The following is a 15,451-nucleotide window of genomic DNA, read 5'->3' on the forward strand; positions in this document are numbered from 1 at the left end:
AAAGAGTTTGGAAATGTTTATATGTCTTTGTCATATGATTGTATCTTACTTTCTAACATTTTTTTTTTTTCAATTTTAAATAAACTCATCTTTCAAATTCAATCTTTTGCTTTCCTTGTGTCTTTCTTCTCAATATCTGTTTCTCATTCATAGTTCTCTTCTATTTCTTGTAATGGGTTTATCCTGATGAAAAATTGGCATTGTGGCAAGGTAAGTATACATTATTTAAGTGACTTTTGGGGCTGTTACTTATTTAAGTGTTTATGAAAGTAATGATAATTACAAATATTGGGTTATTTTTTTTTAGTGTAGGAAGAAATGAAGTTTATAGAAATGCTAGAAGTATAGATTAATATTCATCCAGTGAGTTTTCCTTATTGATTGTTTAATTTTACTCACAGACTTTCTTATCACATTTTATATCAAATCTTTTTAAAAAGATATTTGCATGGACAAAAATAGGTAGGTGCTGAAATACATGTTGGTTATTCCAGTCCAAATTTTGAAACTGTAGTGCTGGGGTTGCCATGGGGTGGGGGTGGGAGGTCTGATAACACTTTTTTAAGTGTTTTAATTTTAAACTGTAAGTTACAAAAAGTAATGCAACCTGAATACCTAGAAGAAAAAACATAAAATATAAACACTACTATATTATTTAAAAAGCCCTATTAGGACTGCCTAAATAAAGCCAGATAGTGTATATTACCCCATGAAACATTCAGATCTTTCCTCGTGTTTGTTTACATACAATATTTCTAAAATGCTTAGTTTCATCATATCTTAGAAATATCTTAAATATAATCTAGAAATATCTAGACTATATCAAGTCTTCTTTAGATAATGCCTCCATTGCATATTGTTTTTATAGATCACAATAAAACTAAACCTTATTTTTACCAGTTATTTTCTTAAGTTAGAATTGATATTTATACAGATAAGTGAGAAGTCATACATAACTTAAAACAGACTAATATTAAAGATCTAACATTTTTATACTCTATAAAAGTATCAAGAACTTTTTCAACTTTTGATGTACAAAAGTGGGAAAAATGTATATATTTACAAGAAGGCATCATAATACCTTCTTACAATGGCAGATTGAAAAATCAGATATTGAAATATGTTAAAATATCTTAGTTACATTTATCTAATGTATGCAGCTCCCCTGGATTTCAAATAATCTACTAACTTCTGGACTACTGGGAAATGGAAAAAAAAAACAGTTATTGAACACATTATTTCAAAATATTATGACATTAATATTAGAATAGATGCACAGGATATTTTTTCTGGAACTCTAGTCTTTTCATAGTAAGAAATGGCTGTGAGCCTTTGTGTTTTGATTTAAAGTATTTCTGTTAAATAACTGAAATGATTCTGAAATATTAAGATTCTGATTTTGGGTGTCTTTTTTTCCGTGCACAACTTGACATGACATATAACATTTAAGTTGCTTAGGATTTCATCTTGGAAGCATTTCTCATACACTATCTACTCAGAATACGTAAATTTAAGGAACCATCTAAAGTTTTGCAGTATGACCACCTGGGATTTGTGCAATATGTCAGTATTTTTCTGCAGTTGCAACTCTGTGAATTTAAAACTGTGAATTTAAGTATGTTCATGGGTTTTATTTAGTAAATATTATATAAATCGTCTTATTATTTCCAATTCAGCATTAAATTTCTGTATCATAATTTTATTATCTAACTTTTTGTGTAAATGTTGTAAAATGTTCATAAGTGATTTTTACTCCATTCATGATTTCTGCATTTGACAGTTGCTTCTATTTTTTTTTATGTATCTTTATTTTAATTGTTAGACAGCAACACTCTTTGTGTCAAGACTCTTGTCAGTCTCTTGGTTCTTCAGCTTCTGAAAGTGACCTTTTGAGACAGAGATTCTCTGTTGCTTCACACTCAAGATTACCCTACCTCATTGTTTCGGATGGATATATGATAACAGTGCTAAGATTTCCTAACAACCTTTCACCATCAGGATTTGTAAGATCCCTTTTGCTTGATTCAACGCAACGACTTGAAAATATCCGCCAGAATTTCATGAACTGTAAGGTAAAGATACGGGTTTTGTTTGTGGGCTTTAAGTAAAAAACTTGATAAGTATAAAAATGCACAATATTAAACAGAGTACTTTGATTTACTTTGTTGTGAAATTTGCATAGATTCTTTTAAATTACACTTCTGTTTTGAGAATACTGATCTGGAAAACACTGAATACACACTTCTCTCTGAAATTGTTCATTTGTTACATTTCAGTGAAATGCAGTAAAGAGGATTGTCTAAACTGTTGTTATAAAATCTCTTCAAATAACTGTAAAATAAATTGAGTGAATTTATACATCTGTAAAGTTGGATCAGAGCACAGGCACACATTAAGCTAGTTTGACTAATTTATCCTTTCAGCATGATTCAGAGAGGATGCTCTAAAACCTCTGTCTTAGAGAGGTTGCTGCTGTTTTAGAGCAGGCAACAGCAGTCCCAAAGATATTGTGAGCATGTACCCATTAGTTCCTCAACTGACACTGTCAATTAAAGCCTGCTAAGCAGCTCTTGAGTTTATTTTTCAATCACTTACAAATTGAACTAAATATGGAAAAGGGGAAACTTTAAGAAGAGATTTTGCAAATACTATAACCACCTGACTTTCTCTGCAGGTGTAACTTGACTAATAGATACCATGAGCGTTTGTGTTTGCTAATAGACACTGAATGCTGATTGTTTTTTGTGACTGTATTCTGAATTTTTGGAGATGCATGATATGATGACATTCATGAATGAGCTAGAAGAGTGGACAAGGATTTGAGGACTTAGAGGTGTATTGTTATTAAGAACATAAAGTCCTACATGTTTGCAAGCTTATGGGATCATTTAAGGGATCAAGAAAGCATATTCTTTCAGAATGAAGTAAAATAAAGTTGTCTGGTATGGGAAAAACTACTGCATTCCCAAAGCATGGCCAAATGATTGTTTGTTTCTGTGCCACACATGCCTTCTGATCTTTTCTCTCTTTCTGCCTGGGATTTTCAAACTGAAGCTTTTTATAGCAGGGACCAGCTTCCTTGTTTTGTTTAAGAAGTGTCTGCTTTGTTACTAGAGATAAATAACATGTTTTGCATTATTATTGCTCCTTTTAGTCTAAAGGGAGAAGGCTATGTTTACGATCGCTGTTGTCTTTAAAAGCTAGTCTTTTGAAACACACTCAAAATCAAAGCTCGATCTTTCCCACCATTCCAAAATTCCTAGAAGAGGACATAACAGAAATGAGTGAGAAAACCATGGATTTACAGGTATTTAATAGCATTTTTTACACTTACAATTATGCAAATGATTTAATTTTAAGATATTCTAAATGTAAATAATTTTCAAAAATAATATTCTAGGTATGCTTGCTTTTACTAAGGATATTTAAAGTAATTTCATGTTCTGTTAAGTTCTCAACTTTTTATAGACATGAGAGATGGTTGATTTTTCTCAGTTGATACTTTTGTTTTGAAACATCTTACTATTTCTGTCAGAAATGAATTAACTTTTTGAGAAATACATACTGGTGTACATCTACATCAGTTTGTCGTAGTTTTAGCTTCACCATATAGTAAAATATAATGTTACACATACAAGCTATGAACTATATTAAGTATAATATTATCAGTAAATAGTAAATTAGTAATTCATATTATTAGTAAATAAGGTACTTATCCTCAATTTTAGACTTGGATCAATTCTAAAATCTGGATGTGTTTTTAGGTAGAATGGCTGTATGATCAAAGTTAGTGTGCAGTCTTTCCCAGCTCCATTTCATGCTTTGTTTTTCTGCTTCTCTGATGAAGTTTCTCATTTTAGGACATATATCTGAACTTTTGCTAAATGGTTTTAATACCTTACAGGTATCTGGAAAAAACACTTCCTCATAATCTATGCTTCTCTTAGTAGTAAAGCACAGGATTTCAGTTTCTGTTTTAGAAACTATTGCTGTATGTACAGAGTGGGGTTTTCCTTTTTTCCTTTTTTTTTTTTTTTTTTTTTTTTTTTGGTTAGGTAGTAGATTTCTATCTACACAACTGTCACAAATAACCTATCTATACCTAGGTAGATAAACAAATATCTAGGTTTTCACTCTAGATAAAACAGCTAAGGAAGTAAATTTACTAGCAATGCATCTGCCTTATCCAGAATAGCTACACAGGAAATAAATTAAGAATAAAGATTCATATGTGAGACTGACTGTAGTTTCTTGCAGTCTTTAGAAAATGGACTTGAATTAAACTTTTTTTTTTTTTTTTTTTTCTCTGTCTGATTTAGGACTATGAAGAAGAATCAGATGGTGAAAAGCAATTTCAAAATAGCTCGTCCAGCTTCTCTAGCCAAAGAATTAGTTCATTTGTTGGTAAAGCTGATCAAGGCTGTTTGGAATTTGCATCAATGTTTGATACTATCCATGCAAAAGATGTTACTGAAGAAAAAGATAACTTATCAATGGAAGTAAATTCTATTCAGAAAAATCTCCTTACTGCATGGCAGATAGGAATTTCAAAAAATATGAAAGAGAAAGATACTTTGCTGAGTTATACAGTAAACTGCTTTACCCATTTTTTCAATATACTGCAGTTCATAAAATGCTCTTCACTAAACCAGGATGCATTTTTAAACAAGTCTGTGAAGAATACTCACTGGATGCATTACGTGTTAAAATATTTTCAGCAGTGTTTAACTCTTCTGTATGGGCATTCAAGAGCCAGTCTGACTGGGCATGTGGCAAAACTGACATTACAAACTATAAAACTGATCCTTATTCAGCAACAAGATCAGCCATTCTCAGAAAACCTTTTGGCATGCTTCTGTCTTTTAAGGATGGCTTCTCGCAGTCTAAGTAGCGTGTGTATACCACAGTATGAGAATTTTTTTGCGTCTCCTGATGTTCATAGTCTTGTAGAGCTTGACTCTCTTGTGGTGCCTATTTTCCTAGTTCTTGATGAGAGTGGTACTCAGCAGTTCAGCTCACTGAAATCTCTACTCAGAGAGCCCCCTCAAGCAATAAACCATGATGAAAAAACAGAAAAAAGGTATGATTAATCTCTGCATGGAAAAAAAGAATGTTTGAACAATTATTTTATTTCTTAATTATACAATAATTATAACATCTATTTGGGGATTTTTTTGTGTCATAATCTAGAAAAATCTGATAAACTATTAAAGCACGCAGATTAGAGTTCAGACCTATAGTTGAATATAGGTCAGTTACAGGGACATAACTAATTACTGCCAGTGAGCTGAGAAATAATTGGTGGGCTAACAACTCACCCCGGTTGCCTAGCGTGCTCGGTAGTCTAGCAACTGTCCAGGTACTGCAGTTCAAGATGTTTTCATTCACAAGGCTGTTGCAAATCTGTACTGATGCAAGTAATAGTACTACACTGGTCTGCAGGGACTTGACACCCTAGATTTGTGCTCTGCAATCAGCTTTTTCATTGGCTTTACTTTGTTACACTATTTTATTTTTCATTAATTTAATTTATAAAGACTGTTATATATTTGAAGGTTTATTGAGGTTATTTCATTTCTCTGTTCTTTAGACAGCCCCAAATTCATTTTGAAGCCAGCATTTGGGTGCATTTTATCTGCATTATATACAGAATAACCAAAAGTAAATTTGATATCCTTTTAATTTTTTCATAATATTACACTTCTTGAACTACAGGTTGACTGTACTATGGCAATTATTATATAAGAAAGTTGTTTGGTATCAAACGCAGCTGAACAGAAGAACACGTAAGAATGCAGATGAAGAGTCTGTTGTCTCATCACTTTTAAGTCATGTACAAGCAATCCTCCAGTCTTCAGGAGTTACTTTAGAACAACATTTGAAGCTCAATTCTGTAGCTGGTTAGTACTTTGGAAAGAACTGTAATACTTAGGTATTTGCACTGTTGACTGAATACTAGGTTACAGATAAGTTAGACCTGCTTTTAATAACTGACTTTACCAGCTTAAATAATTATTTAATAGCAGGACTTTTCTAAGGATTCCTATCAAAAGTCATAATACTAAACACTTCTTGTCCTAATGCATCACTGTTTATCATATTATATTCTTCAGAACTTGCTGAGCTGTGGTTGTATTAAAAATATTATGTAATAAATGGATTATGCTGACTTCAGTTTAATATGCATCATGCTCTAGATTTGAAATTTATAGAGAATCTGAAAGCAAGACCTGAATCCTGATCTGATTTGTACAGTCTTATTTCATCTGAGGTAGATGGGCATCACAAAGTGTCTCTTAAAAGATTTTTAAATAGATACCCCTTTTACTTTGTGTAATCACTGTGGGCATGAATGTGTCATATGTGCATGAATGTAGTCAGCTTCAGTTCAGTGTCTAATATAGCATGACCTGATCTAACAGATTTAACGTAGCATGTTTATTCTGCAAACAGAATGTGGTTACAGCTTCATATTCTACACATTAGTGTTCTGTTTACTCTGTCTTCCTTTCCCCTTCAACTTTTATAAGGCCAAGTTCCCACTGAAGTCTCCCACCACAATACTCAGTCTTCTCCATGTCACTAATCTTCCTCCCTAGAATGATAGCTCTAGCTTCTCCTCATGCATCATTAATACATTAATACATTAGCTCCTGCAGATGTCTCTCTGATCCCAACAATATACGCAGCTTTCCACCCATTCTGTATGTTCTTTATTTACTTTCTTAAATTTGCCAAATAGATAGCAAGCATATTATGGACAATCTAATACATACATGCTGATGAGCCTGCCAGTATGTTTCAACTGGCTAGCTGTCAATAAGCAGAATGGTGAGTGGCAGACCTGTCCTTGCTTTTCCTTCTGTGGTGACACTGTTATTTCATCCTTTGCTCTGCCCAGGGACTGTGCTTTTGTAAATTTTTGTTTATTCATTTATTTATTTCCTCAGACTTCAAGAACTACAAATACATGTGTGATAATCTACCTTTCTGTCAAAGTAGTTTGAAATTGACCAATGAACTAAAAATTGGAATAGAAATAGAGGTGGAGAGGTGGAATTTAGAGAGATGAAATGGTCCATAGACCTGTGGTTTGGAACTGGTTTTACAGTGAAAGAAAATATATGATCAGTTTACGAAGTAGATTTACTACTATTTTTTACAATGAACATATTTCACATTATACAAAATCTGAAAATGGATAAGAGAAAATTTTTTTCTCCATTAATAGATTATTGCAGATTTTTAATACTGAAGTACATAGTTTCAGATTTTAAATACTGAACTACCTGGCTATGGTTATGGGGTGTGGGGGTGTGCATGTGCAAGCATCTGTAAAATTGTAACTATGTGAAGCTTTTAACTTGTTGAATGTATGATTTTTTTTATAGGTGAGGAGAAGTTCCTTTTAGGCTCATACAGAGAATCTGTGGATGCATGGAGAAGATCTCTTTGTGAAATCAAAGCAAATGGTAAGGGATAAAATAATCCTTTTAGGTATTTGTGTAATCACTTTACATAGTTATTAATGATTCTCTGGTGCTCTTCAGAAAGGAAGACAAGGTTAAAAAAAGATAAAGGATAAAGAAAAGATAAAGAATGTATACTTGAAATTAAGCTGACTTGAATAGAGACCAGTCAAAACTTGACTTGATTGCTCCCTAAGAAAATTCCATGCATTTCTATTTTGACATCAGGATTTTTTTATGACTGTAATGTACTTATTCCAGAAAAACTTCAAGTAGATTTCTGAGCAAGAAAGTGACAGTGAAAGACAGATGAACAAAAATCAATTGTTATGATAGTGAAACCAGAAGACTGTGTGATTGGGGAGTAACAAGACTAAAAAGAATCTGTGACAGGAGTCTTCGTAGGAATTGACTGGAAACAGATATTCCAAAACCTCTTCCCTGGGATTGTGAGGGGTTTGTTTTGGTTTGGTTTCGTTTGGTTTGGTTTTGTTTTGTTTTCTCTCTAATTATTAGGATGAGGAATACCTCATTCAGAACCATACAGAAAGAATTCAAGATGTTTGAAACTTGGTGGATCACTAAGCAAATTAGGAGTTAATTTCATTGTCTCAGGCATCCCTTCTGTAAATGCTAGCCTCCTCTGAGCTGTGCTGTCGTTGCTGTGTCTTAACGATTATGCACTGTGCTTTCACTCTCTAGAAGTGAAACTGTTAAGAATGAACATTGACTCTCTGGTACCTTATAGATTGAAGGAAGATCCTATCTCCTAAAATAACTGCACCTGAGTTCTATTCCCTGTATTACCAGTAGTTTCTCAGAGTATGTGTGTGTGTAGATGTGCTTTTTTGGAATGGGAGAAAGTCATATTTTCAGATTTGCTATGTCTGTTTCTGTGTTTCTTACTTTCCTTTTTTTCATTTTCTTTTAATACAGGAGGAAAAAGAACATGTTTTCTTCAAAGTAGATACTATCTTGCTATATTATTTTGCCACTTATATCACTATAACTTGTGCGAGGCTCAGGGGCTCTGTGATCATCTGGTAGGAGAGATTCTAAGGCGATCACAGCTCTCAGTAAGGCAGATGGAAATTTTTTCTGGTATGTTTATACGGCAAGAAAATAGAGGCATTGTAATGTGTTAGTATTGTTTGGATGACCTGAAGTCTGATTTCAGTGCTATCATACACACACTTCACATTATTCTTTTCTATTCACACTTGACAAGTCTGAAGTCTGTTCTCAGTGACTTTAAAAATCTTTTTCGGATCCTGATGTTCTTTTGGTTGCCGTTACTGGAGTTCAGACCACATTTCTTTATTGAGTAATTTATAGTGAAAGTGTAGATTGTTAAATATTCTTAGATTCAAATCTGTTCGAGGAAAAGACTTTGGCTGGGGAAAATAAGGGGAAAATGACACAATTTTTTATTGATCTATGTTTTTATGATATGAGATAATAAAATAGTTGATTTAGGATTGGTCACCAATCCTAAATTGACACTGGGTTTTTTTGTTTGTTTTTTAAGTCTTTTTTTTTTTTTTGCAAATATTTATATCCTTTTCCTGCTGAGTCAGAATATTGGATCTGAATTTCCAAATTTAAACAGAGTTTTGGACTCAAATCTGATCTAAATTTGGAGATTTAGGGTCCATCTGTAGTTATTAGAAACCTAATATGAAAGTCTTTAATACAACATGTAATTAATGTAAAAGATTAAGTCCATAAGTCCTGGGAGCTTGTCAAGAAGCTGTTACTTAACTTAGTTTGCTTGTTTAAAAGAAACACTTTATAAGCTATAATTAAACATTCAAAGAGTTCAAATTTAAAGTAATTTTTCTCTGAATGTTTTAATTTGTTTTGGGTTTTGTTTTTGTTTTGTTTTTTTAGATACCAAGTATTCTCAGCATGAACTGTGGAAGGTAACAGAAGTTCATACTGAAGCAGCTCTGGCTGTAATTCAATCCATGGCACGATTCATGGCCGCTTATTTCACAAATCAACTGCTTTATATCCTTCCTCCACATAATGTTGACATCCTGCATCCACTTCACATCAAACTAGGTATTGTCTTACAAAGTAGTTTAATTTACTGTCCTTAACTCATAATTTTTTCACTTGTATATAAATGCTAAATATTGTGCTCTAACTTTGTAATTTGTGGTTTTCAACATCATTAATTGTCAGCCCTGGTGAGGCCTCATCTCGAGTACTGCATCTAGTTCTGGGCTCCCCAGTACAAGAGAGACATGGAGCTACTGGAGAGAGTCCAGCGTAGGGCTACGAAGATGCTCAGAGGGCTGGAGCACCTGCCCTACGAGGAACAGCTGCGAGAGCTGGGCCTCTTCAGCCTGGGGAAGAGAAGCCTGAGGGGGGATCTTATCAATAAGTACCTGAAGGGAGGGTGTCAAGGGGACGAGGACAAACTCTTTTCAGTTGTCCCATGTGACGGGACAAGAGGCAATGGGCAGAAATTGAAGCACAGGAAGTTCTGCCTGACCGTGAGGGGGAATTTCTTCCCTGTGAGAGTGACAGAGCCCTGGACCAGGTTGCCCAGAGAGGCTGTGGAGTCTCCTCTGGAGATCTTCAAGGCCCGTCTGGATGCAACCCTGTCTAACATGCTCTAGTGACCCTACTGAGTGGGGAGGTTGGACTAGATATCTCCAGAGGTCCCTTCCAACCTTACTGATTCTATGATTCTACGAAAGATGAAATAACTTAGTTTTATTCAAATATTTTTGTTGAGGACTCTGTGTGTGTGTGTGTGTGTGTGTGTGTGTGTGTGTGTGTTAGTGTGTTAGTATGTTTGTGTGCATGTTTATAAGATGAGAGTTTTGCATCTGTGGATTATTGATAATATTTTGATATTTACAGCTAATATTATAAGGAGCAACTGAATTACGTAAGCCATGTTAACGTGATTTTTTTTTTTTATGTCCGCTTTTTTGTGCTTTGAGATTAGGATGTAAATTTGATATTCAAGGAAAAGAAAGCATTTTTTTCACTCAAATTGTGCAAAAATAATGTTACGTCCCCTGCACTTTTACTTAGACCTGTGGCTCTTATTCTGACTTCGATCCCAAAATGGGGAGGATCAGACTGGACTGTGATATGGAATGACCCAAACTGAAAATCCAGAAAAAAGCTTTTTTTTTTCTTTTTTTTTCTTTTTTTGCTTATTCAGTAAAAATCAGGCTTGGAAGCCAGAGTGCTTCACACACCGTAGTATCACAGCAAGCTGATTTGTCATTGAATTCAGATAGTACTTAGGAATTTAGGTCCTAACTTCAGCGTTTTTCTGAGAAGGAACATTTATCACAGTGGATGGTTTGTCTATTTTCTGCAAGACGCTCATGTCTAAAGATTTCCCTTCATAGGAAATTTTTGGTTTCAGACTTAATGATTCACAGTGATTTAATAACCATTGGCAAAAGGTATTATATTAGAAGTATTTTAAGTACTTCAATACTAAGTTGGTATCGTAAAGTCAGATATTGATCTATACTATTAACTTAATTTGATTGCTTAGTTTTTCTAAAATTATCTGAATACATAGATTATTTTTAATATTCCTGGGCTGTGACTGGTGCCAGTATGTATTCTGGTATGATCTATCTGGATATTTTAATCAGACAATTTTTGAGACAGAACCTGAAAAATAAGACCTTGATTTTGATTCTTGTATTTTTTAAAGATCCATGTATGTAGTGAGTTTTTCAAAGAAAATTTATGTTCCACAAGCAGGTTCAGTGTGAATATTTCCATTAATAATTAATAATGTCATTGCTTCAACAGCAGCAAGAAGTGTGGGAGCTCATTCCTTAGAGTTTGTGTATTTTAGGTTTCTTGAACACTGAATGTACCTCTCTATGAAAAACAGGAAATAAAACCTTGGAAAAACAATTTAAACCTCAGGAAACAATCAAATATTAAATTTGTCTTTAACCTTAGTTTATTCTCTTAAAATAATGTGCTATTCTATCCCAAAAATGCACCGTAGCCTTCTATCCTCCTGTGTAATAAGGAGCATAGTGAGTACATACAGCATGGGTATAGTAGGAAAAGTCTATTTCCTTTTTTCTCAAATCTACCCTCTGGAATATTACCAGCACACTTAGCATACTCACAAGTATTCCATCAGTGTGATTAAGTCTTTAAAGTAAGAATAATGTACAAATCTCACATATGCTTAGATACCCCACATTACTACGTGGAGAAATAGCTTATTTTGAACTTGATATTGTATCATAGCGTGAGTTGCATCAACCTGCTGGTGATAAACCCTTGTAGCACATCTCTGAGAAATGTGCAGTGTTACACTGAAATGAATCAGAAAGCAGCGTGAGCAAAGCTTCACAGTATAAACTCTGAATTTTTTGAATAGTTCTGAATACTATAAGATGAATATTAAGATGTATTTTTGTGCCTCAGATGTGTCTCCTCGTATTATTCCCCTCCAACATTCTTTGGTTACCAGAGCTGTGAGAGACCAGAATCTTTCCTCTGTGTGGACAGCTGAATATGCTCTTGACTTGTTCTTTGTTGGAGGACTTGTTCCAGAGGCTGTGTGGCTAACACACAGGCTTGGGGACTGGAAGCTGTCTGTTTCAATTGGTGTGGCCTATGATCTATATTGTCAGAGCTCCAATCAGTTCTCAAGGTAAACTGGGGCTTGGAATTAGTATAATATATTTTGTTATTTAACTGTATTTGTGTTAACTTTATTTTAGCAAAGAATATTAGCATGTTCTTTGCTTCAAAAATACCTCTCTCTCAATTTTTCGTAGCTGTAAGACCTAACGTATTATGATTAGTTACTGGTTTAGATTAATTATTTTACATAGTTTGGTTAGATTCTGTTTGATCTTTACTTTGTTTATAATGAACAGTTTCTTGGTACATTTTCAGATTGAAAAAGACAGAGTATCATCTACCATTAAGCTTATCACCAACACAGACTTTTCAGGAAAAGTTACAATCTTTATTAGGACAACCAGTTATTTCTGAAACAGCAAATGAAAGAAGTATTAAATACAAACAGTTTACAGGTACATAAAATCATAAATAATTTTGTTTATTCTTCATGTTGTTTCACTTCATATTACACGTTATAAATTGTCTTTAAAAGAATCAAGTCCCTCTCCCCCACCAGCATTTGTGCTACTATTATAATTTGTGCAAATACTTTACCTTTTAAATGCTTTTGTGTTTTGGCTTTTCAGTCCAAAAATAGATCTTATCATCATTGTTGTTTGGCAGTCTGGGGAGAACATTACGACTTCATTCATGGCTTGCAACCAAAGGTTTTTCTTACTCTATGCTTTGTAATTTTTGTAATGCCATATAATAGTCCCTTCTTTGTACTTACCAGATATAGTCAAGTAAGGTATTGACAGATACTAACTTCATTTTGGAAGAACTGACACTTCACTAAAAAAAAAAAAAAAAAAAAAAAAAAAAAACAACACCCTGAAATAAATGTGAATATACTAACAGTATGGAAGACATCATCACTTTTGTATTAAAATAAGTTACATGATGATGTTCTTTAATTTTTGCCTTTCCTTTACTGCTAAAATTTGCCACCTAGCTAGATTAACCTGTCTTTATTTACATCTTACAGAAAGTTCACTGGTGTGATCCGTATTCCTTACTTGTGTGTGTGTGTGTGTGTGTTTGGAAGCAGCATTTTAATTGCCTGTCAGCATGTGGATGCCATGTTAATCTTCAGATAAGCCAGGTTGCAAACATTATGTAGTTTCTTCATTTGTACTCATTTCCAAAGATGTTATTTTTAAAACGTGCATGCGCACACTGTATATAAGTATATACATTTATAAGTATAGTAGGTACTGAAAAGACTTGCAAAAACAAATTATTTCAAGAAAAGCAGTAGGAGTACATACAGAAGCAGAGCAGTATAATAGAGTACAAATTTCAAAAATCAATTAATGATGTGTATTAAAGATCCTGCTACATCCTACAGGAGAAAAAATGGTATATTTAAAAACAAAAGAAAAAACACCATAATTCCGTATCCTTGATCATGCTCACTGATAAAATAATTGTTCTGGTTATTAGTGCAATGTACAATTTATGCCTGATGGGTGAGAATGATTTGCTAGAGTTTTATTCCAAACAAAAGTTTGACTGAAAAGCTCAGCTGTCTATCCAGGAAGGCTATAGTTTTTGCTTAATGTGGCAAAGTACTAAAATTGATTAAATACTATTTTCAATCATGAGAAAGCTTTTCTTAAAACAAGGTGGCAAGATGTTTAAATTATAATAGATGAATGTGAATTACAATAACAAAGCATAATTTCAGAAAAAATGGCATGTATTAATTGAGTCAGTTAATTTATCAGTTTCTATCCTTAATATTTTATAGATCCTATTGAAGAAGAAGATTCAAATGTTCTTTATAGTTCAGTGCAGGAACTACTGAAAGCTGCTGTTATGGCAGATGCTGATATTCTCTCAGAGATGTTTCAGCTTTTAATGGATTCTGGCAAGGATCTTGGCAGAAAGCTGTGTGGTTTAGTTCCTGATGGGCTTTATCTTCCAGCACCACCATTGTACTGTCCTCAGCCAGCTTCCCTCAGTGAAGTAAGTGTGTGATAGGGGCTTTTTGGGTACTAGTTTGAATCTGTTTATAAAATGATCTTGGCCTGAAGTCTGGTTCCTTGAAGTTCTTTTTTTCTTTCTAATTTTTCTTCTATGTTCTCTTAAGTAGTACTAACACTTAAGTGATAACAAACTATGTATGCCTCTTCCTGTTTTTTCCATAAAGAATCTGTGCTGTAAAGAAGATGAGGTGCAGAAATGATATTCAAGTTAGATTCCTTATTCTTTATATCCTTTCTGTTTTTTGGCTGTGTTGTTTTTCTACTTTGATTTTTGCGTTCTTCAGGAAGATTGCAATGACATTCTTCTAAAAATTGAGAGGGAGAGTCGTCAGAAAGTGTCAGGAGTTCTGCAGCGAATTATCTTGCTCTTCCGGGCTGCCCGTTGTTCCTTCCCTGCAGCACAGTGGTATATTACACAACTCAAGAGGGCAAGAAAAGTTATGCAAAAAGTAAGCAATAAGCTTGTTTATTTGTAATTTGATCAACTAGTAGATATTAGAGATTTGACAAGTTTGTATTTGTGTGGCAGGATTGTTCAGCCTCATCTTGATTCTGCTGATATCGGATGTTCTTTACATATCTTCATCCATTACTTTATAATCCATATTCAGCTCTTTCTGGAACCAGAACCTAAAGATCCAGCATGTCCATTTCATAAGTGTCTCCTTTTATTTCTTTATGTACCTGCTTGATTAAAGTATAAACATGTTTCTCTCTGAAGTTTGTCATGTAATAAGTGCCTGCATTTGAAAGAAACGAGCTTGATTTAATTCAGAGTTGTAGCTACTACTACTACTAGAAGTGTGTTCCAGATCGTGAAGGTTTGAATACGTAAGAGAGAAGCTGATGCATGAACATCATTAAAGTAAAGCACAGGGCTTATGGACCCTCAAGCGTGGAGTTGGGTCAGGAACTGCTTTGGCTAACAAATGGGTATTTACCTCTTCTTGCTCACTGCATGGCCACAAAAATGCTTAATGCTGACACAGGCATGTGGTGAGAAGTAGCAGCTGAAACAGGAGAGAAAGCCAGTCTGCCTTAGCTGGCAGTGGCCTGGACTATGCTGGATTCAAGTGGCCACGTAACTATCAGCTTAGTTTCTCTAATGCATTATTGCCGAGAAATTTCAAGGTACGTATGATTGCCATGTAGGCTAAAGCATTCTAGATAGCATAGCTCATACTAAACATATCCCTTTAAATTAATTTCCAGAATACTGAATTAAAGAAAATGAAAAGTAAGCTTAAGGGAACTCTATTAATCTTGACAATGATCTACTAATAACAGAGAGGCTGTACTTCAGTAGTAATACGTACAAAACTTTAATTGATTTGTTTTATTTCAATTTTGGCATGA

The 15,451-nt window shown here is 33.9% G+C and overlaps 1 protein-coding gene across 1 annotated transcript in view; it reads left to right on the forward strand.

The window, feature by feature from the left end:
* Positions 1-15,451, forward strand: part of CPLANE1 (ciliogenesis and planar polarity effector complex subunit 1) — a 56,876-nt gene that overhangs the window by 7,738 nt on the left and 33,687 nt on the right. The window contains exons 10-20 of the mRNA XM_062599969.1: positions 1,823-2,072; positions 3,155-3,307; positions 4,320-5,080; positions 5,716-5,900; positions 7,392-7,472; positions 8,406-8,570; positions 9,360-9,533; positions 11,901-12,129; positions 12,378-12,517; positions 13,858-14,075; positions 14,380-14,544. Coding sequence (XP_062455953.1) covers positions 1,823-2,072; positions 3,155-3,307; positions 4,320-5,080; positions 5,716-5,900; positions 7,392-7,472; positions 8,406-8,570; positions 9,360-9,533; positions 11,901-12,129; positions 12,378-12,517; positions 13,858-14,075; positions 14,380-14,544 — 2,521 coding nt within the window. The remainder of the gene's footprint in view (positions 1-1,822; positions 2,073-3,154; positions 3,308-4,319; positions 5,081-5,715; positions 5,901-7,391; positions 7,473-8,405; positions 8,571-9,359; positions 9,534-11,900; positions 12,130-12,377; positions 12,518-13,857; positions 14,076-14,379; positions 14,545-15,451) is intronic.

Source organism: Rhea pennata, chromosome Z (assembly GCF_028389875.1).
Source record: "Rhea pennata isolate bPtePen1 chromosome Z, bPtePen1.pri, whole genome shotgun sequence".
Taxonomy (NCBI): domain Eukaryota; kingdom Metazoa; phylum Chordata; class Aves; order Rheiformes; family Rheidae; genus Rhea; species Rhea pennata.